Source organism: Puntigrus tetrazona, chromosome 25 (genome assembly GCF_018831695.1).
Source record: "Puntigrus tetrazona isolate hp1 chromosome 25, ASM1883169v1, whole genome shotgun sequence".
Lineage (NCBI taxonomy): Eukaryota > Metazoa > Chordata > Actinopteri > Cypriniformes > Cyprinidae > Puntigrus > Puntigrus tetrazona.
This window is the reverse complement of record NC_056723.1, coordinates 8,095,297-8,122,297: the sequence shown is the minus strand read 5'-3', so window position 1 is coordinate 8,122,297 and position 27,001 is coordinate 8,095,297. Positions and strand designations below refer to the sequence as shown.

Sequence of the window (27,001 nt, the reverse complement as noted above, 5' to 3'; positions counted from 1 at the left end):
CAGAATATCACAGCTCCTCTCTCTCTCCTCTCTATATATATGGTAATAACCGTTAACGTAATTTATAATGCTAGTACCAAGTTGCATGTTGCACTAAAGACTAAGTTATCAAACTTAACCATTGTATATTAATATAATTGTATAACTTTTAGTCACCTGTTTTATGAGGAGAAATGAACAAAAAATGGAGAGCAACATCTAATGAAACGTAATTTATTCTAAGAAATGTACAGTATAGAAAATACTTCAGTCCATTTCCAAAATAATTTGTCAGCCAGGTAAGAACTTGTAAACTTCACATAATGAAAGTTACAGGTGTTGTTTTGGATGCCATCTTTGCTACTGAGGTAAAGTGAACCGTTTCAAAACAAACAACACATTTATATATATAAAAAAAAAGACAAAAATTTACAAAAAAAAAAAAAAAACAAGAGAGCAAATAAATATGATTCACATTAAACCAACTAGTTTCTTAACTAGTACAGACAGAATAAATGACAGCAGAGATGTGGAAGGGTGGATTTCGAGATACAGATCCGTTACCCAATAGCCACCAATAGGTGAAAGAAAATAAAATAAAAACATCTGTACACAGCAAAATCCACACATTCTTGTAGTTCATAACAACTAAATCATCCCTTTATATATTAACAGTGGAGAAAAGAGTCCTCTGACAGACTGCTAAAGTGATACATTTTAACTTATGAGCAAAGACAGGTACACAATGGTGGACAAGGTCCATGTCATCTCACGGCTGCTAATATTTCCATATCCCTAGTTCATAAAATACATATAAACAGTTCACATGTCACAAAAATACTAAAATATTACTCTCCAACATTTTGCACCATCACAGGTTTCTGGGACAAATGATCTCAGTGTTCCACAAAAATCACTCAAATCCTTCCCACAAAAGGTGTACAACCTCTTTTCCACTTCAGCATGGATTCCACAAAATGATGGCAAAACCTTCTAGGATGCTGCCTTCATTTCACTTATGGTTCTAAACACCAACATTCAAAAAGTGGAATGCAGATGGTTTTAATCATGTTCAAACTTGGCACTGATAAATTAATAATTACCCTTCGGTTTTGCAAGTGAACATATTAAGGCTATATATAGTGTTGATGAATGAATCGAGCGGTAAATCATAAAAAGGATATTGAAGTGTCCAAAACATTTTTTTTTCTTTTTTTTTTTTGCATGCGTCTATGAAGGGAATGAAGAATGTGCCACAATCTGGCATTATGAGGTAGATATTCTTGCTGCCATATTCACAAATTGCTGTTTCTTTTCAATGGTTTGTCAACAAGATCTGAGTAAAATAGTAATTCAGACAGACCGAGAGAACAATAATAATAATTAAAAAAATTCATTTAGTGCAGGACAATAGTAGGAGAAATTAAAATGAACAAAAGTTCTAGTTCATTTAGATCAACCTTTTCCCCTCTATTAAAAAGAAAAAAAGCATTTAAAACTAATTCAAAGAACACCATTAACCCCAAGTACTGCTTGCCCAGTTCCTATGTCTGTACTGAAGACAACAGATGAATTGAAGTTAAACAGTTCCAGTGACATTTAATTGCAGTTTTTTTTCCTATGAAGATTCTATTGACAATACCCGTATTAAAACCACTACACCCTGAGGACACATTCAGTACATTGAATTAAAAGTGAAAGCATACATGTAAAATATGAGCACGTCAACATTTCTCCTATTTGATAAAAGGAGCTACAGTGGTACTTTTACAAGTTAAGGCTGATATATATTCTCTAATCTAATGCATTTTTAGTATTGCGACTCCAGCTGGTTGTCAATTGAGACAAAAATTCAATTTACATTCCAATATATGAAAGAAAAAAAAATTATAATATTTTAAGATTGATGACCAGTGATGAATGATATCAGGTGAAAGCAATAAACCAGCCTTCAAGGAATCCCAAAAGCTATAGATTACTAGAAAACTAGATATTAAGAGGTGAAAGATGGCTACCTCAGTATCTGAAATCTGATTCATTCTGTGCACACAAATTAGCAGGACACATCAATATGGAACAAGACAACACATCAGAGTTAGAGACAACTTGAGTGAAAAGTTAGAATTTAGTCCCATACAAAAGGAGCAAACGTCTAATTTATGTCCAAGGCCACTAATTCCAGTATGAAAGACTATTCCTAGTGCATAACAAATAGAGCAGCCAAGTTCTCTGCCAGTCTAAGAAAAAAAGACAATCTTCAAATTGAAGTGGTATTAAAACAATGCACATTACCAGAAACCAAGTGGATACTATGTTTTAGTTGAGATGAACATCACCTCATTAAAACACTCCAGGTAAGGTGTTGCACAGTGGAGCACAAGATCCATCTTTTATTCCTTAAGTTGAATTACTACTATATTGAAAATCTTTCACCGAACATTCAACAAGTACATGAAGGCAACTGGGTCTAGTTTGTCCACAAAGCTTGGAAAAAGCTCCAGTAGACCCAGTACCATATTTACTACACCTGAGTTTAACTTTAAACCAGAACATGAACTGGTAAAATCACATTTTGCTCTTCTCATGACCTGGGAAAAAACTGTTTATCTACTTCCCAATTAAAAGCCCATCCAAAAGGAAATTGGAGATGTTGTTCCTTTGTAGGAAATGAGACCAAAAAGATATTCCAGGCTGAAAGGAGAAGTTGTGGAGCAGTATTATGAAGTTCAAACAGTATTTGAGCAATAAACAGGACTGAAGATTCACAGCTCTTCATTGGTCAATGATCCCACCTCTTGGTTACCTAATCCAGACTTGGATGGGTTATCTCTATCTCAAAAACATTTTATAGGTGGGTAGTGGAGTATGTCTGAGGATCAGGACTTCAAATGATAACTTGCATTTTTCAGCAAATGGTCATATCAACAATCTTAATATTTTGTTGTCTCTACCTTTTTGTATATTTCAGGATGTAACAATATTCTAAGATATACATTTTCCTTGATTTTCCAATGAAATCCTACTTTTCATACTCCTTGTTTATTGCCTGGACCATTGGGAGAAGTTGTACCCAACATCTGGTGCCTATCAGACAAGAAAAAGGTAAGAAAAATGTATGTGAAGGCATGCCATATACAAATTTAGATTAATGTTTTCTGAATCCAAGTCAATTATAAGATTTGAGAGATAAATGAGATCTCTTACCCAGTGCGAAGTAAGTGTTCTGCAACCACTGCTCTTTGAGGAACCATCATTCCCTGGAAGTGTCCTGCAACATTTGAATGCCTATACATAGCCATGCGAGATTGGCCTGGAGAGAAAGGTAGGTGCTGGGGCCTCTGTAAAGCTTCCATCAAATGTGGATGAGGATGGGGTGCTGCAAAATGTGGACTGGGAAAGTGCTGGCCAGAATACGGCCCACTTACCACCATATGGGGTGGAGGAGCACCACTCTGCTGCATGCCACGAGGCCCATATGGGAAACTGGGGTGTGGCTGAGCTGAATTACGATGTTGAGCTGTTGCATTATGGCTGTCCAGGTCCAAGATCTCCTTTGGGCTCTCAGAACGCTCAGAAGGTTCTTCAGTCCTTGCCTGTTTAGCGGGGCTGCCATCCTCTCTGTTTTCCAAAGCACTGCTATGGGACCCATCAGGTAAAGGACTAGGTGACATTAAGCTCCCAACCGATCCATCTGAGCCATGTGGAGACATGCTATTTTCCTTGTGTCGACCATTAAAACTTCCAGTGGATGGTGATGGGTAAGAATTGGGCATCATTGGGTGCTGAGGCTGGTATGGAGGTCTAGGCCACTCCTCAGATGGAAATCCAGGTCTGCTATGTCGGGGGTGCTGATAGAACTGCTGCTGGAACTGAGGATACATGCTGGATTGACCTTGAGGATGCTGTGTGGCCATGCGGTACTGGTATGAAACACCTTGTTGGTGATAAGCAGGATAGTGTGCAGGATTTTGATGAGGGTTATTTCCCTGTGATGGTGGTCCATGGTTTGGATAAGGCTGGTGATTTGGTGGGAGTAATCCTCTACCCATCTGTGGGCCAAAGTGTTGATGTGCTGGCTCAGTTGTACCATACTGGGTCACAGTGTTACTCTCTGGAACCTGAGAGTGTATTGGAGGAGCCTGATTGTGAAGGGGTGCTAGCTCCTGCCTTCCTAGCTGGGTTTGTGACTCTGGACTGAAAGGTTGTGGTTTGAAAAGCCCGCTCGCACAATCAGTTCTCATGTTAGCGTTGTTATTATCTTGGGAAGATGTACTCCCACCTGACACTTTCCTGCTGGTAGGCTCACAAGGCCTTTGGTCTCCCTGATCAGCTGGAGAGGGTTGAGCAAGTGGATGTGATACAGGGTGGCTAGGAGGTAGAGAGCTAAGGGTTGTAGGCTGATGAACACCAGGCTGACTGCCCTGAGGTGGAATTTGTGGCATTCCATGAAGAGGTCCTGCCTGTGGCCCTCTGACTGATCCATTGTGTGGGATTTGTGGTGAGCTGTTCTGAGCATACTGATGAGATGCATTTTGTGCCATCTGTTGAGGAAGATTCTGCAGAACATGTGAAGGAACATTCTGAGACTGTCGTTGAGAACCATTCTGAATATACTGTGGTGGAACATGTTTATGGATTTGTTGAGAGTGATACTGGGGAATATTATCTGGAGTTTTATGCGACATTGGCTGAGAACCATTTAGGTGTAATGAAGAGTCATCCACAGATTTTTGCTGTGGGGGACCTGGTTGGAATTGAGAATTTGCATGGTTATCACTGTGGATTTTCTCTAGATTTGACAATCTAGGTTTCTCTTCATTCTGACTGGGGCCTTCCATGCTTGAATTGGACACAGATGCCAAAGATGTTCCTAAAGAAGGTTGCTCAGATTTTTCTCTTGGATTGGGATGAGAATGGCTGTCAGCTTCAGTCAGAGCATTTTCTCTAGTTGATGGTTTATCACCAGATTTTGGACTCACACCTGTTGGGATATACAATGGTGTTAATATGCGTTTAAACAATTGCAGGTGCACATCCTATTTTTTTAATTAAAAGCAATAGTGCAATCCCAAAATATGGCAAGGAATATCAACTCTTACCTTTGGGGGATACGGGAGTGTGCTGGATGTCCGAAGAACCATCTCTAACAGGCCTGATGAGCTGGTTTTCAGCAGAAGCTAAAGCATTACCACCACTTAGTGGGGCGGGCTGAAAGTTCTCAACATGATGAGATGATGGGGCTGAGAGCTGCTGGAGGGCAATCATCTCTGGGCTATCAAGCATGGAAGCCAAATGTGGCCTTGAGACCTGGGGGCCCCCTGGTGGTCTTTGGCCAATGGGACTTTGGGAGCTGACAGAGGGCATTCTATATTGTCCATTTGTTATTGCATAACCAGTACTGTGTGGAGGACGGATCATGTTGTTATTGTATGGATGCTGGCTTGTAGCACTCTGCTCTTGAATCATAGGTCCACCAGGTGTTGACTGCCCATGATGGTTCATGGGAGGCCACATCCTGGGCACGTTCATACTATGGGGTCCATAAGGAGGGTAGGAACTATGCATTGGGACACCTGGCCTGGGGTACCGGTTCCCCATAGGCTGCATGGACTGCCCTTCTGGATGCTGCTGTGAAGGGTACATGTTGCCCTCAGGTGGAGGGGCACAGAAACCTCCAGGCTGAAGGGTCATTGGCCTTGGGCCAAGAGAAGGACCATGAGTAGGACCAGGATAAGAATGTTGCTGATGTGGAGGTTGAAGCGGTTGGCCATCAGGTCCAATTGGATATCTAGGTCCAAGATGTGGACCATTTATGTGGGAACCCTGATTAAAAATGAATGAAAGTTAATCATTAAAAACAATCAAGGTGTGAGTTAAATTGTAGGTGATTGAACCTAAATACTGCTGGATGAAAATCACTACATACCTGCATGTTGTACTGAGGAATATGCTGATTTCCATGTTCCACTGGTGGTCTGGACATGAGGGATCTCTGTCCAGGATATGGATACTGAGGATCAATCATCATTCGTTGAGCATACATTCCTGGTCCCAAAGGACCTGCAGACTGTTGAAACTATATAGGCAAAAAAACACATCTCTCATAAATTATCAACAAGAAGTGCTCCAGAAGAACGTTTGTGATAAGTCAAAACTATTGTTTCAGCTGTAAATAATAAACAAATTTTTTTTGTGTAGTCCAACCTGTTGAGCAGGATGTAGCATGCCAGTCTGCTGCTGTCCTGGGTGGATGTTATGAGGATAAGGGGGACCATTGGTGTAGTGTGGGGGAGGGTATTGTAAAGCAGATCTAGGTTTATCTTGTTGCTGATTGTTTCCTTTTCCACTATTGGATGTTTTGCGTTTTTGAACTTGCTCAGTGGCTCTGATCAAGCTCTCAGGACCTGACTGTTTGTGACTTTTGCTCTTCTTCTTATCCTTGCGGTCACGATCCTCACTGCTCACATGAAACTCCTCATCTGTGTCTCCATCCTCAGCAGGAAAATGCTTCAGTAGGGCTCGGCTAAAGCAGCGTTCCAAGGACTCAGCCATTATTGTGTATTCTGAGGAGATACGGACAGGTAAACAAGTGAATGCGCGCGCACACACACACACACACAGAAAATCTCATCTCCCCATGCACAGCAAGCACACCAACCAGGTCACAGAACCACAGTTGACCTCTGACCCCGCCACCCCCAGGGGAGTGCATTCTGATGGATGGATGGCTCCAGGGAGGGGAGCTGCGGGGCTGGAATGTCTCTGTGGCACTGCAGGACCTGGTGCACTGGAGGACAGCTCAATCACTCGCTATTAATCAATGTCAGAGCCTCTCCACATAATTCCAATACTTTTATGACTTGCTTTACTCAATTTTTAAACACTGCTACACATTCCTACATTTTAAGGAGCAGAATATTTTTAAACAGTTTCACTTCTGCTTAGCTCTTCTGCCTAACATGCCAAAAAAAAAAAAAAACAGCATTAAATCATATTTACCACTCTCTTCTCCATTGTATTCGAGACAGTTCTCAAACATAAGCTTTACATCAGCCACAAACTCATCCTTAGCAACGTACTCCCCATCATTCAACTTTCTCTCGATGGTCGACAGGTCCATTGGAGTCTGATAAAACATTTTAAATAGCTTTTTTTAATTAATCTTAACATGGTCAAACTAATTTCTTTATAACATCTTGTACGCCCACCTGTATGATTTCATGATAGTTGGGGGCATAAGACTCATCAACAGGCTCCATGAAAGGCCAGGCATCTTTGTGTGCTTTCAGGGCCTCCAACACTGACAAGAAAATAATTTCACATTATTTCAGTGGAACTTCTACTTTACTGTAAGTATTGAATGAGGAAACAAACACTGTGGTTTGACCACAACACAAACACTGTTGTTTAAACGTACCTTTGTAGAGAGCTGTGTAATCATCATCTATGTCATAACTACAATACAGAGAGAGAAAAAAGTAAATGTATAGCAATAGCCACACGAACTACACATAATAGCTTGCACATATTTATTCATTTTACTTGTTAACATCAAATGCATGCTAGGAAACTTTTTGCAAAATTTAAAAGCTAATAATGAGTTTGGGAGATGTCCATACAACTGTTTGGTGCGACGTGTTCGGCGACTAGGTGAGTGAGTCTCCAGATTCAGCAGTTCAGGGGGAAGTTCTTTTCCTTGAGAGAGCAACCAGGCCTTCTCCTCTCGCTGCTTCCTTCTACGTGCACGCTCTGAGCAACATAGAAAAACACATGAGTGAATGACACGGTAATAAACCACTTTACACTTTTTATTACCATTAATATTGCAGTTGTTACCTGCCCACCTCTGCCTGGGCCAAGGTGATGAAAAGTTTGCAAACGAAATCAAGTAGTAATACGAGCAATTCATCAGGCAGCTTTAGAAGGCACATTTGATCAAAGGGCACAGGCAAGATAAAGGAGAGAAGTGCTTTATACGCTGACATTAAAGGCCCTGACTGACACACCCTGCTGGGAGGATTAAAAGAGCTCGTGGAAGAAACCACTGGAGAGAACTGCAGGCCCGATCTTCATCCATAATACATTAATGTGGATAGGCCCATCAGCAGCAGCACAATCAAGAGTTAATTAACCCTCTGACAGGGGATATCAGAGCTGGATGATTCTCACGAGGAGTGAGGTTGATCGTTTCCCCTAGCTCAGCTCTTTGTATGATTAAAGCAGCCTTGGGTTAAAAGCATGCTGACTTCAAAACCGCCATGTTGAGACAAGACCACAGAATGTGCTTTAGCGTCAGTGTGTGTTTGATCACGCTTCTGGGGAAACTTTGGTCACCTGTTACCTTGAGTGTGACTCACCCTCGACAGCTTTGACTCTCTCCTGTTCCTCTCTCTCCCGTTCCTCCTGAAGCAGTCTCTCTTCTTCTTTTCGTTGTTCAGCGAGCAGGACTTGTCTTTCCAGGTCCTCTTCCTTCTGCTTGTCCACCTCATTTGTGGCTCGTGTCTGCTTTGCACAAATTCATAATTTAACTCCTAGCTAACATTACACAGATAAATAAGAAAGTGCTGACATGTGTTTTAAAAAAGCCAACCCCATTCTCTTTGCTGCCATTTTGTTCAGTATGGTGATAGCTGTTGTGCTCCTTGGGCGGATTAAGTAGCTTTTGCTTCATCTCTTTCTCCTGGGGAAGAATAACCTTGTCAGTTATACACATGTGGGTGTCAGATAGGTCACTTGAAAGGGGGTTTCAACCCCTCCTGAATATGCCCTTTGTTTTAACCAAGAGGCTGAAGGAAGGTTAAAGGGTGTCATCACAAAACCAAACAGCCCATGGCAACAAAGGCCCATCTTTGCCCCCATCTCAGTATATTTAGAATCTTCAGTTTTGTGCATTACCCTACAACACTTAATTCCATGCTAGAAGACAGAGTGTCTGTGGTATCACCACTTAAGAGGTCAAAAAACCTGCAGCACTGCAGGCCGTCAATCACCATGCTCCAGCTCTCTTCAAGGTGAGAGCCTGTCACATGACGACGGCTAGATGGATTGGCTCTGACAGGGCTGTGAGACTGCTTGTGTGCATGTGTGAGAGTGGGTGGATGGGTTTGATTTGAAGAGGCAGTTGTCCAAGTTAAAACCCGTTGCATCAAGCTTGCGAAAGAAAATATCTGGTACTTTACAGATCTATGTACAGGTGTGGAAAATGTGAAGTTACATAATGCTGGAAGCACTCAAGCAAGACATACATTTTACAGTGAGAGTATGTAATGGTGATTGCTGGGAGCATGGTAGTTATGGCAACCAGACACTCTAATAGATCTTGATTAGCCACGGAAATGACATGTTAACACCACTGCAAAATGTGCATATCAACATGCATCCGATACAGACAGTTTCTCACTAGTAAGATGAAGCCAATATTAGTTCATCTATTATCTATGTGCATATGAAAATGACCTAATATGGAAATAAGTTTAACCTTTAATATTATATTGGTCTAAACTTGAGCATTATTAATCTGCTGCACCATGTAGATACTATTATTCTGAAGCACTTGCAATTGTCCCTAGGGACAATGGACCCTGCATGGAAAATTAATCTTAAGACAGTGTATAGAGTATAATTACACCTGATTTTGAGGATTTTAAGAATGATACATTTTAAATTTAAATCAATATATAAAAGGAAATATTTTTTAATTTAATTTTAAATGTTTTTAAAGAGTTTAAATCAAATTACTCTCAAAGGACTTTTCAAAAAAACATTTAAACATCCTACTGGCACTGTTTAACTGCATATGGTGGCAATCTCAACTAAGATTATAACCTATATCCTGGTTTGCCTCATAACGTGACTCATGATTACATCACATGAGGTGCTATCACACAGCATAAATTCTCTCACCTTGTGTTCAATCATGTTTCTGATCTCAGGCAGGAAGTTTTGAGTGATGATGCGGTGCAGGTGCCGGTCCTGAGGAGAGATATTGTCCTTGACACTTTCAGCCAGACTGACCCACTGCTCCTCTGTATCACACACCAGAGACCAGGCCCCACGCTCGCAACGCTCTGACAACACATTACACAAATATCACCTTGTAAATACATTCAAAAACATTCATTTTTAAAGCTCAGTTATAAAAAAAAAAAAAAAAAAAAAAAAAAAAAAAAAAAAAACTCAAAGCACAGAAAAATAACAAATAAAATGCAATAATTTTATAAAAAAACCAAATCATCCTAATAATAATGATTTGTCAGATACTACTACATCTATTTAGCTACCAACCAGTAGCTTGAACTTTGATCTTTTAGAAATCTCTATTCACCAAGGTACAATTGCTGGCATAGTTACTAGCTTTTAATTTCAAAGCTCCACATTTTGTGCTTTTGCTGAAAGAGCATTTCATGCACATTGCAGCAGACATGCATTACAGCCGCCCTGGGCACTTACGATGCAGAATCATAATGAAGGAAAAATGGTTCTTTGATAACCCTGCTATCTTTATGTCTAAAATTAAAAGCATCAATACTTGTTTCTAGTGTCTCACCTATTACAGACTTGGGCTCCACAACAATTTCATCCTCTTCCTTCACAGAGTCTTCCCCCTCCTCATCCCTAAAGCAAGCAAGATTAGACACTTCTTTCAAAATAATGCACCCAAGCGCTAATTCTTTTGAACAACATTTAAAACAATGCATTTAATGGATGTTTAAAAGAGGTCTTACGTTGCCAGTCTATCTTCAGACTTCTTTGGTGGCCTCCCTCTTCTTTTCTTTTCTCTGTCGTAACTGTCACTGTGAAAATGTTTTATATACATTTTTATATACACAAATATAATTGCTATTGTTGGTTTTTGTAGGTTTTTGTGAAAGCACCTTTCCATACCTGTATTGGGGAGACATTGGTTCAACTGGCTCCTCTTTGTACAGCCGCGTACCATAAAAATACCAATAAAGGGCCCCATTCCCATCCTGGCCCAGAGGCTCAACACGTAAACTATCTGCATCCAGGCCCTGCAAAACCCAAGGTTTATTTTAGGCCAAAACACATCTTGACCCCTTCTACTATGGTGAGTACTGAACAAACAAGTGCAAAAGCTGTATCTGTTTTAGTGCTATGACATGCTTGCTACCTTGAGCCGGTCGAAGACATCAGCAGCGTCAAGACGATAATCACAGAGTCTGTGCAAGAGTTCCACCTGTGTGCGGGGTGGCAGCTCTTCAAACTGGTGCTCCTTCAGTGGATTGGCCTTCCCTTCTTCCAGTTCCCAGCGGTAATTGATAATGTCTTCCAGGTAACTGCCAAAGGACTGAATTCTTAAAAAAAAAAAAAAATACAAACCTGAATATTTTGGTTTATAATGCATCTTTATATCTAGTCATTTCAAACTAAACAATTAAAACATCCATCCGAACTATGGGGAGAAAAAAATAAATAAAATTTTCACCCATGTGTCAAAAAATTTCCTGGCAATCTGTAGGTTTGCTAACAATAGGAAACAAAACACTTGCTGGCCTGATGTCTGGAAGCAACATCATGTCAACATATTTCTGGAAAGTAATCATTGTCACTGATCTCTGTAAATTATTCAGTCAAATGTCTCAAGGCAGTCACATGACTCTGGATGCCCATTTAGGAACTGTTGTTTCCATACAGCAATTTATATTAAAAAATTAGCTTATGAATGTAAAAGCAACACAAACCATGTACTTTTTTTTTATACACAAGACACACACACACACACACACACACATATATATAGTGTTCCGGGTGGGATCAACTCGATCAACTCAAAACCCAGTTCCTTGTGCTAATGCGTAGGGCATGGGTAAGCCTCAGGACAACAAGAAAGAAGGTAGAGAAGGAAAAAGGAGAGAAAGAATAGGCTTATCTTGAGAAAGCAGAATGATCTCTCTCACAGCTGCAGGCCCCCTGCCATTCCATCTTTCTCTGCCTCTCTCTCTCTCATCCGTAACACTCCCTCCCCCATTCTGCTGGGGCGTTTAGCACATGTAGAATGAAAAGGGCACTTCTGTGAAAGGCCAGTGCCCCGCGGCCTCCCCCTGGATGCCAGTTGCTGTCGAATCCAATAAAACCCTGCGTCCTGTTAACGGCCTGCCTGAGTATGCGAAAGGGATCATTCTTGCCTACCCAGTCATCGACCGGACTTCTTTTTGCTGCTGATGAGGCACCGCTATGGAAGGGAGCTCCCTTTAGGGGCCAGTCATTCATCACAGCACTGACTCACACAATAACTCACACTCTTTACAGGGATGGGGCCCATGGCCCCTTGACCTACTACTGCTGCAGGTAACCTAGCTGCATGACTACAACGCTACTACGGGAAACTGGTCACATGCAGATGGAGATGGATTCAGAGTTAAGCACAGGATATGGGTTGGGTAATAACATGATCTTTCAAGAGCACAGAGAAGCATTGCGAAATACCAAAAATAATACAGTACTCTCAATACAAGGAATAATTTAGGTTCTATACAAGTTGTAAAAGATTTTGCATAATACTAAAAAGGTTTGTTTTTTTTTAATTAAAGAGGTTCTGCCATGGCACTTGCAGTGGAAATGAATTTAAGGAGGAATTAAAAGAAATGTGAAATTTTATAAAAACTCATTGCGTTTACATTTTTGTGAACTTGTGAAGCTGTTAAAAAAATTAGTAATTTTAGGGCATTATGTTTTCATGACAATAAAGTTGAAACTAGATATAACTTTTCAGAGCAAAGATTGTGAAATTAATTTAGTAAGAAATTTTATCACATTAAAATCATTTTAATAGAATTGTTGAAGTCTTGTGGTTAAACTATTTAAAAAATTATGGTTTTAAGTTTACATTATTGGAGAACCACTGTAAAATAAGAAAACGAGGGGTAAGTGAAAACTACTCCTTATGCCACAAGTACTGACTTTGTTGAGCTTGTTTTATTATTATTATTATTATTATTATTATTATTATTATTATTATTATTATTATTATTATTGTTTTTTTTTTTCTAAACGCATGTTTAGCATTTTTTGGTCCCACTTTATAGTAGATGGCCATAACTACTATATACTTATTTAAATTTTTAATGTAGTACAATGCACTTACTGTATACATATTACATTGTACTTATATTTTTAAAAATAAATTTGTCTCAATACAATTTATATTAAGTAGCCTAAAATATAAGAGTAATTTTTTACATTTGTTTTGACCCCACAATTTTTAATTAAAACATCCTCATCCTTTTTTTTTTTTTTAATCAATCAGTTTTACTATGATGTACATCAAAATATGGTAGAACAGAACTGTTGCTACTTCAGTTTCATTGTGACTAAAAGGTAGGAACAGGAAATACTGATGGCAATGTGCTTACGTGATGTCTCTTCGCTGGTAACATCCTTTCAGCAGGGAGCAGAGGAGGTCTGAGAGGAAGTCTTGGTCTTGTTTCAGTAGTGCTTGCTCAAGTTCCTATCAAACAGAGAACATCAAGCAGGGGAGGTTAGCTATTATAGCAGGGTTGAGTTTAACTAGCAGCTGCTTTTATGAACTGAGGAAATGATATCAGTTTAACAGCCCAGCCTGACATTTTTATACCACTCTTTCACTGATGAGAAAATGGCTAACTAAAGCTGCGTAGCGTGAGGCACTCGCATTAGTAATGTGGATTTATAAATTTCATATGGTAGTGAGACATTTTCAGCGAAACTGTATAACCTTCTCTTACAAAACACTTACTAAAGCTAACAGTAAAGGGATGCAATAACAGATCATGTTTGACTGCGTTCTAAGGTTGTCATTATGCATTATGACTAAAACCAGAGAAAGACAAATTGCCGTTACAAAGAACTGCCTGTGATGAGGAAGTTGAGTGATGGCACTCAAGCATAGCCAGTTCAAGAACCAACCTGACAAACATCTTTTGTTTGCAAGAGCCACACATTAAAACCCCTTGTAATTGTGCAATCGGTGAAAGTAGTGTCACCTTAATTAGATTTTTTTTTAAGATGCAAGATTACACAGCTACAAAAGTACCTTCATAGACAATTTGGTTTGGATAAACCCAACTTCCTGTTACTTATTCTCATGTCTATGCTTTCCTACCTGTGTGTTAGTGGCATTTAGCCCAAGGTCAACTCTTAGTTGGAGTATAATCATAGTAAGTACATTTTAGTATGTATAGCAATAAATAAGATCTGGCCAAGCACACATAATTCAAAAGGATTAAATGCACCTTTTGGATTAACTCTTGTCTTTATTAGTAAGCACACAACACAGAGACCAACTGCAATACAATAACTTGCTTAGTTCATTTTAGTTTAGTGGTGTTAACATGACCAAACTGTCCAAGCCTTTGCAATTTGTAGCAGCCTTGGTTCTCAATCTTGCACTTAAAGTTTGAAGCAAGCAGGACAAAAGCAATTTATCATCATCATTACTGGTTAATCAAAAAGATGGTCACACTTTAGTTGGTGGACCAGTTGTGACTATTAACCAAGATGTTGCCTCAGTAAACTTACTTAATAAATAAAATAAAGTTATTTAAAAAAAAAAAAATATAAATGATAAAATGATGCCATATTTTACTCACCCCAAGTCATTCCAGGTGTATGACTTTCTTCTTTCAGACAAAAACAGTTTTTAAAAAAAGATTTATCCTGACTCTTCCATGCTGATTTAATGCTCGTGGATAGTGGCCATTATTTTGAAGCTCCGTAAATTGGTAATATCCGCAAGTACTATGATGTAAAACATCTCCTCTGATCCATGGTTTTTTTGTAATAAAAATATTTCTAGTTAAATTATACCATACATAACTGACTTCTGCGAGAATGCAGAGTTCCCGGCTTCTTGGCTGACCTTAACTTTAGGTATGATGCAACGTCATATGTCGTACATCGAGTCAGAAGTCAGCCAAGAAGCCGGAACTCAACATTCATGCAGAAAAAAAGGAAGTCATAACGGGTTAGTTTCACAACGGATATATGTGATTTACAGAGCTTCAAAATAATGGCCACTACCCAGGAGCATTACCAAACTTGAACGAGCCCGGATACATTTTTTTAAAAAACTTCTGAAAGAAGAAAGTCATACACCTAGGATGGCTTGGGGATGAGTAAAATATGCCATCATTTTCATTTTTGGGTGAACTATTTCTTTAAGTTTAGGTATGAGGTAGGAATAAGCAATCAAAAAAAATTTGTACTAATAAAAAGCCAATGTGCTAGTCATATGCATGCTAATAAGCTACTAGTTAAAAGTAAGAATTAGTAACTAAACTAAAGTGTTACCAAAAAGACAACTCAAAGTACAACTCAAATCTAACTTAAAAAGTGCATTTAAGAAAAGTTTGAGATGTGATTCGTTTGAAGTTTGAGTACTATAAGTAGCATTACTTTTTCTAAAGCAAAGTGATGCATTAAATCCTAACATCTGGTGTAGCCAATGAAATATCTGGGCACCAATGTAGACTCAGTCCCTTCAAGAGGCAATCCATGAGCCATTACCATCATGACCTTTAGCAAGACACTTCGTCCTGGGTTGCTCTGATAGGATTTTTGCAATATGTGTACTGCAATTTGCAATTTTAAAAGCAAATTAGATATCTATGAAAACCAATACAAAAAGCAGTAAGTCAATATCAATATGAATAAGAATGGAATAGTACAAGAGTAAGAAAGTATGATAAACCACCTAACTTGAAACACCTAACAAAGTTGGAAGTATGGTAAAAAAAAAAAAAAAATAACTGCACTGAAAATGCACACAAACATTTTCCAGGTTCTTGATAAAGCGAATAAGATGGAACTGAGGTTTAACCTTGACCCCCATCTTCTTTCATTGTGTTGCAGCTATTGAGGGTTTATGAAGCGGCAGTAAGTGGGACTGCAAACTCCAGCCTACTGAAAGGAGCAGAAGAGAAGCTAAGCGACAGCATGAGCCCACAGCCATGGTGAAGGCAAGGCTGACCCAGCACAACTCTCTCTTCAGGATGTCCAATGTCACCAAGAAAGAGGGGGGGAGAGATGAAGAAATGTAAATGGCCAGTGCTCCATCACTGGTCCATCTCAAGGAGCTTAGCTACTGCGATTGCTTTCCTTTCACGAGGACTCAGTGAGCCGCTCAGTCCCTCAGGCAACAGGGAGCACTTTTCAGCTCCAGTATAAAACATCCTCCCCCTTTACCCCTTTAGAGCAGAGTGACACTACAAAATTAACTCAAGGGCGAGAGAGGCAGCCCATCCATTCATTGTGAGACTCACTCAAGCTGCAGATTGCCGTTTTTCTCTAGAGAAATGGCGGAGAGAACGGGGTCACGGAGGGTCAGCTCACACACCTCCTGGCTGCAGAGAGGCACTGAAACCAGGAGCCCAGTGTCAGCAGGAGGAAAAACAGAGAGGGAGCTTGAAAAACAGGATGAGACACGTTTGTGCTTAAGGTGAAAAAAAAAAACCACTGTCCTTAGATTGTTCTCTAGGAAAAGATGTCAGTGGTATTGCTTAACATGCTGGATCTATTAGGCTATTTTGGGTTGATTGTAGAAGCAATTTAAAAGCTATTGATTATCCCCTTCAGGTACTCAATAAAGAGTCTAAAATGTCCATGAAACTCCTTATTGAAGGAGACAGTCTGCTCAGACAAGAAGTCCAGAGGTGAAATGGATCCACCGTAACAAAAAGGCTTATGGCCGGACAAATTTTGTATCTATACATGCCTTCCTCTATTTGTAACCCTCTCTTCACAACTCTCTCACTCACTGTGTGTTTGGGGTAGTCATGAACATCCAGGATCATCTTCAAGTGATGGGCCATTCTGGCCTTCCACGCATCCCTCAGATCCTCTGTTACGCCTACTAAACTTCTTGGTCCCTTGACAGTAAGAGGGCCAGAGTGGGCCCATCTATCAGTGCAGCCTCGACTTTGATCACACTTCAAACCTGAGGCCGACTGCGGGGGATTAACACAACCCCACTTCGCTTTTGAAGTGCCATTCAGTGGCTCAGATGGCAGAGAAGGGGAATTAATGTTGTGCATGTCCTTTCTTTTACCAAGACTCCTTTAACAGCTCCCTGAAGATCTCCGACCTCAATCTTTTTTCTTAACCAACTAGCAAAACAGGTATGGCGAGTATGGCAAAGCCAAGTGATAGCATTTGATGAGTCATTAGGAATAACATTTTCAGTCAAGTCCAAGGTTAAAGAGAGTTCTCCCAACAATGCCAATTCTGTAATCATTTACTCACCCTGTCTGACATTTTTAAGAATAGACTATGCCTTTAATAGTTCAAGCAAATCTTTAACATGGCTGACATAGGTCATTTGACATCTGCAGTTCAAAAATGTTTGAAGTGACACTAGTGAAAACAGTTTATTAAGTCATTAGGTTGTATATTTTATCAGTCCCAGAGCTAACTGAATGTCACTGATAAAGTTTGGGGTATCTGCCATGACAGCTTTGGCAAAACTGAGCCGCCCTCCAGTATCAGTCCTTGGTGCACACCAGAAACATTCTACAGATGGTAAATGGACAATTAACAGCTTTTGTTGGGTAAGGGAGCAACAGGAAGACGTTCCTCTATCTATATAGTGTCCACCCCACTCCCTGAACTGTATCTCTTGATGGCACACTTTCAACCTACTTAACAGTACAGCAACATTATGAAGTAAAACCTTCACAACCTAACTGTGGATCTTACAATAACCTAGACTTTCTTCTTGTATAAACTTGCAGTGCAACAGATTCTGATGAGCAATGCTGGACTGGCAGTTGAGGATAACGTACAGTGGAGTGATACAATCCAGATAAGGTATTGTTCCTCTCTTCCGAAGAACTTAACCATGCATAAAATTGCTGTCCAAATAATAGAGTCACAAGTGCAAAAAGTGCATTATTACCACTTATGAGACATTTAGTCCTCTGACAGCCCTAACTATTTACCCTTTCTACTGAAAGTACAATACATACTGTATATTTTTACAAATAATTGTCTCATCCAGTGAAATTCATGTGTATTATTTTTTTTATGTCTTCTATTTATAACCAATTTCTAAAAATTATTTAATTCAGATTATACATCACTAAATAATCTGATTACATTATGTAGCTTTAACTTTTTAAATATTAAATTCATAGCTAGGCATTATTATATTGCTGTGTAAAATGCAAAACATTTTTGGGCTCAATTGCAATAGTATTTTTGACATACCACCCACCGGCCAAATTATAGAAAGGGTCAAGAGCAGTGCAGCTTAAATGGCAGAGCTGGGACACAGGTCTCAATGTCAGGGCCAGGTGCAACAGGTGGCCATGGATGGGTGGCCAGACACATCCAGGGTTTGGGATCATTGCACAGACGACTGAATGGGGATCATTAACTCTAGGAAACCTCCCCTCACAATGACCTCTCCATATTCTCAAGTCTCTAGCGTAGCCTCCACTTGGTGGTCCTGTTGCCAACATTTTAAACAGGATATTAGCCTATACCACCAGGTGCAATAATGTGCTTATGTACGGACCATTAACACAGGACTAGTTTGTCAGGGAAAGTAAAACAAAACTGAGCAATTGGACGCATGCACAGTGATACTAATGAACTCAGAACAAGAATAAGTTATCATCAAAACATTAACAAATACAACTGCAAAATAACTTAATTACAGCAACAGCATACATTTGATAAAATGTTACAGTGTTCATTAAAGTATTCCTGCTAAGGGACAACCTAAACAAGTTTTTATTCCTGCAAATTTGTAATTCAGCTTTACTAAAAAGTGAGTATAAGGGATTTTTATGAATCTTTTCTAATGATGATCAACTAATAATGTGCTAGTTAGTAAGTTACACAGCTAAAGTAACCAAAACGGCTTGTTGCCCCACAGAAGAGAGGGGCAGAGCTCATTAGCATTTAAAGGAACATGCAACAAAATAGTTTTTTTTGACAATGTCTAATAAAATTGGGGGAAAAAACCCATTGTGTTTACACTACCATTGAGAAATTCTAGCCAAAGTAAATTATAGACTTTTCATTAAGACTCTAAAGATTCATATCCACTTATGGTAAATCCGCATCCGATGATTTTTCTTTAAATACCACTCATTAAAATGTCTACACAGACTACAGAAGTGACTCATCTAAACAGTTCCACTATATACAGATATAAAATATTTCTCCTTATATGCCTTAACAATATTCAAGTTAATTTGTCAATTGCAATTTGTCAAGTCCATGTTGAGTCTGAATGCAGGCATGTATTAAGCTGCATTTGCTAGCAACTAGTTTAAGCAAGCATATCCTTGTAGTAGTAGTAGTAGTAAAAAAAAAAAGACGACGACAGGGTTGATTGTTTTATTGCATAGAACGTCCAAGCAGAAAGTCCAAATTCAGAGTTCAGGTTGAGTTAATCCGAAAAAGGAGGTCAGAGCAAACTGACATTAACTATTTTTAACATCAGTGAACAGAGCGTGTCGTGGTGTGAGCATAACCAGGAAACATTACCATAAGCATAACAGACAAGACAACCATGGCTTCTCTCCAAACAACTGTTCCCAAGAGCAGATGAGTGGGTCTAGCCAGGCCATTGTTACAAACTCGCCTCTCAAAGCACATCGACACCCCCCAGCACACCCTCCAAAACACACACACGCAAGCTTCACACATACACTCTCTCACTGCCACCTCCGCTGTAGGCTGAGGGTCCCTCACGTATCATGCACACAGCCTCCCCCACCATCTAACTCCATCCTGCAGGGTGACATTCCCGCTAGAGCCCCCATTGCTGCCACCCCCACCTACTCAACTGTCTGCGGGGAGAAAGCTGCAATCCCCGATGACACACTAAACATCAGATTTCCCATCGTGCTCTTACGAGCTCCCAGCAGGTTCTTGCATCATGCTGCCACGAGCGAAAAACAGCACGTTGCTCTGAGGAACACCTGACAGTCACACTCTAAGTGGGTTAACACCCAACCCGACAAACTAGGATCACAATGGGGGCTTCGATTTCATCCCAGACGAAACACAAACAAGCAACGGCGTGTGGAGCGGCAGCCTCAAACTGGAGACAGACACTGGGAGCCATGGGGCGCTTCAACAATGGAGCTGCCTGAAACAAACACCGCAGAGTACAAACCCCTCCACCCCACTCCACCCGTACCCCATGTGGAACCATCTGATACATTTACTTCTGCCCTCACCTGTCAATCAGAGGTGGGGGAGGGGAGTCCCTGATCACAATGTGGATGGATACGGTGGTTAAAGGCAGAAAAGTGTTGTGCACATATGATGGATTCACTGTTGCACGGGGTCATTATTAAACACATGAGGAATGCAAAGTTAATGCAAAACTTGACACCATGATGCTAGGTGGTTGTTATGTAGTCGCCAAGGTGGTTTAAGGCCTCGTTTTTAGAATCAGAAAAAGAGACGCTGAGTATTTGAGAAAATAAGGATTTATAAATGTTTTTAATTTGTTTTCTCATGATCACCAAAACTTAATTTGTTTGATCACAAATACAGTAAAAGTTGTTGTAAAAGTTAATGTTAACTAACCTATTTCCATTAACTTTCAAATGTATTTTATTCCTGCAATGGCAAGGCTAAATTTACATCATCATTACTCCAGTCATCACTGAGAATCAAAAGATCAAAAATCTTAAGCCTGAAGATAAGAAATAATCTGCCAAGACACTGTTTGCCACTTAAACTAATTAACAATGAAACTGTTAACGCGTGAATGTCTTCTGGTTGAATGGAGTGGATTGTTTAAATTATCCAGAATGAAGGTCGTTGAAGTGGTCCTTTTCAAGCAATGGTATCTGAGTTCCGAAACAAGACCTGATGACCCATCGGTTATTGATGGTGCAAATCCCACAGCCAGAGCTCACTTCCTCCTCCTCAAAACCACAGCTCTACTGAGGATGAGCCCCTTACACATCAAAGCTGCTAATTCAACACAGGCTTCACACATGCACACGCATACGCGCTCACGGCCATCCTTCTCAATCAGCACCCGGTGTCAGAGCAAAACGAGAGAGCACTACAGATCCTCCTGACACAAATCCATTTTCCTCATCTTAATCCATCTGCTTTTCAAAACAAGAGCCGTTGTCGGCTCCAGCTCCGCCAGGCCCCATTGAGATTAAATCTCCCTTTACAATCAAGCGGCGCGAGGCCCTAAAGAAAAGGTGCCCCAGACGAACACCAGCACCCAGTTACGACCATCTCAGCTCTCCGGGGGGAGAGGCAAAGAAAGCCACCATCTGTGATTTAGTCATGCTCATGCCAGGGCCAATGATGGAGCAGCAGTGTGCGAGGAGGAACAAGAATGAGGCTCTATTCAGCATTGGCAGAACACACAACCCCAAGTTGGGTGGAGGAAAGAGCATAAGGGGGCACTTGTACCCAGAGCTGAAGGTGAGATGAGGAAGATGAATGGGAGGGAGTCTGTGATAATCCACTGGTAAGACACTGAGAAAATTCTGCCATGTAAAAAAAAAAAAAAAAAAAAAAGATCATGGATGAGACAAACAGCTGTCAGCGAACACGTGGACGTGCTACGTCAGAGCTTGACAAAGGCTTAATGAGCTCTTGCACAATGGTCTATGTGATCTCTGACAGAGACGAGCGTTAATTAGTCTGAATTATAAACTCACTCAGTCACAGACTCTCGTTAGAAAAGACAGAAACAACTAGCAAACCTGTGCAACAACGCCCAGCCACAAGAGGATCAAGTGAAAAGTCAATTACAAGGATGACTGCATCAAACCCTGTAAAAATTTAATCTTTGCAAATCTTCAACAACAAAGAATGAGTAACACACATAGATTACCATTACTGTATAATTATTATTTTTTTTAGATTTAAACAAAACCTACATTGTGAAATATAAAGTTGCAATTACAAGAACTTGCAACATGATATCTAAATATCACTTTATACAGTTTGACTGTCTCATGATTGAACCTTTTTTTAAATATACAAATCCTTTGATTTTTGTAATTAAAACTTATCACCATTTCCTTAAAATATGACTACTTATAAAATGTGACTAATTTCATTTACCCAGATGTTTGGTGTGAGTAAAGTTGTTTAATATGAACAAATTAATAAAAATTGTATTAATCAAATAAACATTAAAATTAAGACGTAACATACCTTCCATTTTAAATAAATGCAGCTTTTTATCTTTCAAATTTTCAAAGAATTATTAGAAAGTTTTTACAAAAATAAAATATACAAGAGCCATTTAAGAAAAAAACAAATAAATCATCTTCGAAAATGCTGAACTGTTTAAACTGAAGTCAACAAACTGGCATCTGGTTTAGGAGAAATTAAAATGGCTGCAAATCTACTAAGAGGATCAAATGATCGCAACCACGCTCAATTCTTACTCAATTAAAAAGTGCTTGAGATGGCTGGTTCCCTAAAATGAGAACTTTGAGTAATCAGCTCAATGAGTTTGACTTTCTCCAGCTGCCCACATTTCTGACTTTGCCCAACAAATATAATCAATTCAGAAACTAAATTAAGTCCCGATCCCATCTTTTGCTGAAGCAAATGCTTGGAACAAATGCTCACAGATCAATTATCTACCCACTCTCTAGACACCATCAAACTGATAATGAAGACATATGAAAACAGACAAGCAACAAAACAGCAACTCTCATCCTCTGCGTGGAGTCGGCTGGCTCTGTCCTCTGGCTGTGTTTGTGTATGAGGGGTGAGGGGGGGACATCCTGAAGGACTCGGCCTCTCTCAGCTCTGGGAGGCGGTGGGATTTCAGGGCTCGTTTCACAGCCACACTGCCAGGAAATCAAGCGTGCTTCACACAGACAAAGAGCACGGAGAGAGCCCAAGCGAATAAGGCTTCTTCCTGCCGAGCCCTTCTCTCATCTAGGGCAGAGATATGAAGCGCGACTGTGAAGTGTAACCAAGGAACAATGTGCAAGGAACCGTTTTGTCAGCTTGCCAAGAAGAATCTCCATTGTCGGCCCCCGGAACGGATCCTGAGAAGAAAAGGAGCTGGCCAACACCTTAAACTTCACACTGGATCATTGCCTTTGTAATATCCACTGTGTTCGACATACAAAGCTTGTGACACTCATCAGCAAATTCAATCTTCCAGTGGTTTTCAGCCTTATTATGGCAAAATAATGCACGATTATTTGATAAGACTTTACTTTTTCCATTATTTCAAAATGTGCAAAAGTCAAACTTTCATTTAAACGACAAAAATTCAACAGGTGAGATGATTAAGGTCTACGTGACAAATCAGGCGAATTGCAAAGTAAATCTGTTCATTTAAGACAAACAGGGTAGGCTTTCTCCTACGTAAAAGACATTGTATCCTCTTACAACTGGATTTGCGATCTATTTACCGAACTATCCACCTGCTTTTTTTAGACATAGCCCTGGATAAGATCAAGAAAGGCTGAAAACAAACAGGTGGGGTACATGAAAATGTCAGCTAAGCCGATGCATCACCATATTATCTTTGAGCGTGTTGCTGGGGAATCTGCTTTGATTATATTCCCACCAACCTGTGTTGAGTAGCTCAAGCAAATGAGCTGACAAAGTTTGACATAAAGTGGATGCAAGAAAAGTTCAATTCAACATTTTTGCACCCGAACTCAAAGATTTACAATGCCAAAACACGTCCAACCTTTTGCGATAATGTAAAGACAACAGAATCCCTGCCGCGTTGAACAGCCACTCCAACACTAATAAGCACTGGGACAATTGAGATTATAACAGAAGACTGGCGCAATGTGAGGGATGACTTGAAAAACATCTCAATCACAAGATTAAAGCAACCGATTGGATTATTCACAGTCCCATTCAGGCACGGCTGAGAAGTTACCAGGATACTGAAGTGGGACTGAGAGCTTTTGTGCTGAATGACCTTGGACACCTACACTGAATGCAATTAGGATGCAAGGATGAATCGCGAAACGGTCAATGACTTGCGCCTGACACAGACTCCCACCCTCTGAATGTAAATCCTTTGACACTGCATTGACACACGCTGCCTGTAATCTGCGATCACTGCATTAAATAAGATTACCAAACTGTGCACATAGTAAACATATGCATGAAGATGGATGTTAGAAAAAACAAAAAAAAAAAACCCCGAAAAAATGTCCATGCCAAAACAATGATCAAACGTACCAATTAGAAACTGATAATTGTCTTGATGTCTTTTTTAACAAATACTCATCCTTCAACCTAATTAGCTTGTTTATATTCTATTGATCAATGGCATGGTTCGTCTACACAATGTAGGGCCTAGAGGCAAAGCAACTTATTTAAAAGTACTGTTTTATGACTTTTTTTTAATTACACCAATTTATTCTTAAGAAAGGTTATTGCAAAATTCGAACAATAAGCTACTAAAATTAACAACAGCACCAACTGCATAATTCAATACTTATGTAAAATAAATTAATGTTGCTGTAAAACTTTTTATTGTTTAGTTGAGTATAAAAAAACAGACTTAATAATCCATGATAAAATAATCCGCCATAAACAGGTCACCATGGGTTGATCTCTACTGTGAAATTCCCAATTGATCACGCCATTTATAACTTTTTTTCTGGAAGTAGCACGCGGTGATCAGCACCTCAAATTCCTCCTGCAATAACAAAGCCAGGGACCAGCACGTTTCACACATGTGGGGGTCGAGATGGACCGAGTTTACTGACGCCCAGGACAATTCACCGCTGTTTCCAAATGTAATTTAAGGGGAAATGTTAAAAAACGAGGTCTCAGCGTAAAAAAACGAGTCTATTTAAAAGTTTCTGGCTGAAATTCGGGTCAACCTGAGACTAAATTTTACAGCTTCATTGTAAAGTGACTAAATAAATAACACAAATAGTATGAAACGATGACCAATTCGAAGGCAGCCTGCGAGCCAGTAAACTTTTAACCTGATAATCGTGAACTTGGCTTGAGATTATAACAAAGGCCCGAGTTTAAACAACGCAGCGCGACAAAACAAGCCCAGGTGATCCAGTTAATCAAGTCACTAGGAAGTTTGAGTCAGACTTATTCGACGCCTCTCGCGAAATGAAAGAACGAAAACAGGTTTCGCGAGAATGAACAGACGACTTTAAACGGTAAAAAATTAACGCCGAGACACGAACAGACCGTTTATATTAATTCGTAACAAGGCTAAACGAAGTCTCGCGCGCGACATAAGTTAACCCAACTGTGTCACGCACTAAAAAAACAAAACAAAGACAACACCAAACACTCACAAAACAACTCCTGCCCTTAATAAGAATCACAAACGCAACAGACAGCGCGTTCAGTGTTTTGTGTACGTTAGGTTGGACGGTTTAGTTCTGTTATTATACAAACCAACGCTAAACAACTGACTTGATCGATATCGCTATCAGAGAAGTGCGTTGGCGTAACATGCCATTATTAACGTTAACTCACTAACAGCGTGAATCTCTAAAGTGACAAACACGCAGTCATGTGGCTGGGAAATACGGCCAAGTTGAGCTTGTTTCGTTTAGTTTCGTTTTAACGAACGGAAAGGAAACGAGTGCGCACAGGTATAATTTACCTCGATTTCAAAGTCTGGTAAATTGAACGCCGTCCTGAAGAGAGAGCAGAAGTGCGCTATGGCGGGGACTTCCCACCAAGACTGGATCTCCTCCGCAGAAGTTATACATCCCTGGGACATTTTTACGTTATCCAACGAGTGTCTCGCATTAACAAGCGCGGCTTAGACGATTCCGTCCGGCGGGTTCCTCACACGAGACTTGTTTAACTGAACAGTAAAACTTGTTGTCCTTGCGGTGCAGTAGCCATTGCGACCCGTAGAGTCGTACAATCTGTTTCAATCCGCATTTCACAGGAGGAGAACAGATGGGCTGGGCGCTACCATCCGCCCCGGCGAGAGGGGTTCGCGCGGAACACAACAAATAAACTATCGGAGCAAATCAAACCTAAACTTTGTTATATACGTTGTTTATAATAGCAGCCACTTTTGCTAGCTAGCTGACCTGATCGAGTCACAGCGAGAGAAGGAATATCGTACTTAGTCCGTTTTGCGGTCAGGTCTTACCTTCTCTTGAAGTGGTATGTTCATTTAAAGGGAATGCACACACATTTGAATTTCGTTGAAAGGGAAGTTGCTCTGTTGTTGTTGTTATTGGAGTATCCTCGTGATTGATCTAGATATAAACGACGGATAGAATGATAATACATTACACTGGCCTTTTGCGTTTAATTAGTGGTTTTTCCATCGTACATCATTTGTTTGGTTTAGCTGTAGTAGCATAAGACAGTTCAATGAAGTCACTTATCAGGCCTGTTGGGGCTGCTGTTTGTTACACCCAGGAGTTGTTTGGCACTGTCATTTATTTATTATTTAAAGTTTTAAATAATACCGTAGGCAAAGTGATTATAAACATAAATTGAAATGAAGACTGAGGTCGAATTATTATTTATTATTTTTTAAACACCGGAATGATAGGGGGTTTTACAATTAGTACCTTTGAACTAATCGTAATGATGTTAATGAGGAATTGGTGTTCAAAATAAGGATCCAGCGCCCCCTGTTGACACGAAGATGTAACTCACATTGTCGGTTTATCTATCTATCTATCTATCTATCTATCTATCTATCTATCTATCTATCTATCTATCTATCTATCTATCTATCTATCGTTTTTGTTAAATCATTTGTTAATATAAGGTATATTTTCTTTTTTCTGTTTACAAGTAGTCCATGTAAATTTAAAATGTTGTCCTTTTTTTAAATATTAAAAAAAATGTCATTTTGCTGTAGTACAGCAAGATAACCCATCATTTGTTTCATTATGATCATAAACAGTTATTTGCAACTGTCCAGTGGATGTAGCAGATATGGATGAAATATATATTAATGTCTTTAAAAGCATAATTTTTTAATGTTAACGTGGTACTTTTTTGTAATTTAAGATGAAGTTGTGCAATGCAATGTGCATGCTTGTGTTTGTGTGTATATGTGTGAATGTGTGTCAAGTTTCATTAGCGG

At 39.8% G+C, this 27,001-nt stretch overlaps 1 protein-coding gene across 1 annotated transcript; it reads right to left on the bottom strand.

Annotated features, from left to right (window-relative positions):
* Nucleotides 1–197: 197 nt before the first annotated feature.
* On the bottom strand, nucleotides 198–26,995 carry LOC122330988 (cat eye syndrome critical region protein 2). Its single transcript, XM_043228389.1, has 18 exons — nucleotides 25,544–26,995; nucleotides 13,353–13,447; nucleotides 11,111–11,294; nucleotides 10,864–10,991; nucleotides 10,704–10,772; nucleotides 10,526–10,593; nucleotides 9,883–10,046; nucleotides 8,570–8,659; nucleotides 8,337–8,481; nucleotides 7,599–7,728; nucleotides 7,397–7,434; nucleotides 7,188–7,279; nucleotides 6,979–7,105; nucleotides 6,184–6,542; nucleotides 5,906–6,055; nucleotides 5,079–5,802; nucleotides 3,184–4,960; nucleotides 198–3,063 (listed from the first exon to the last, which is right to left on the bottom strand). The coding sequence occupies exons 1-18, from the start codon at nucleotides 25,661–25,663 to the stop codon at nucleotides 3,006–3,008; spliced, it is 4,518 nt and encodes a 1,505-aa protein (XP_043084324.1). The 5' UTR covers nucleotides 25,664–26,995; the 3' UTR covers nucleotides 198–3,005.
* Nucleotides 26,996–27,001: the final 6 nt, after the last annotated feature.

Excerpts from the sequence above, each read along its gene's own strand:
- LOC122330988 (XM_043228389.1), bottom strand. The coding sequence starts at position 25,663 with ATGTCCCAGGGATGTATAACTTCTGCGGAGGAGATCCAGTCTTGGTGG. Across the intron at positions 10,992-11,110 it reads ATGTCTTCGACCGGCTCAAG|GGCCTGGATGCAGATAGTTT; the intron begins GTAGCAAGCATG and ends TGGGTTTTGCAG. Across the intron at positions 3,064-3,183 it reads GAACACTTACTTCGCACTGG|GCACCAGATGTTGGGTACAA; the intron begins GTAAGAGATCTC and ends CTTGTCTGATAG.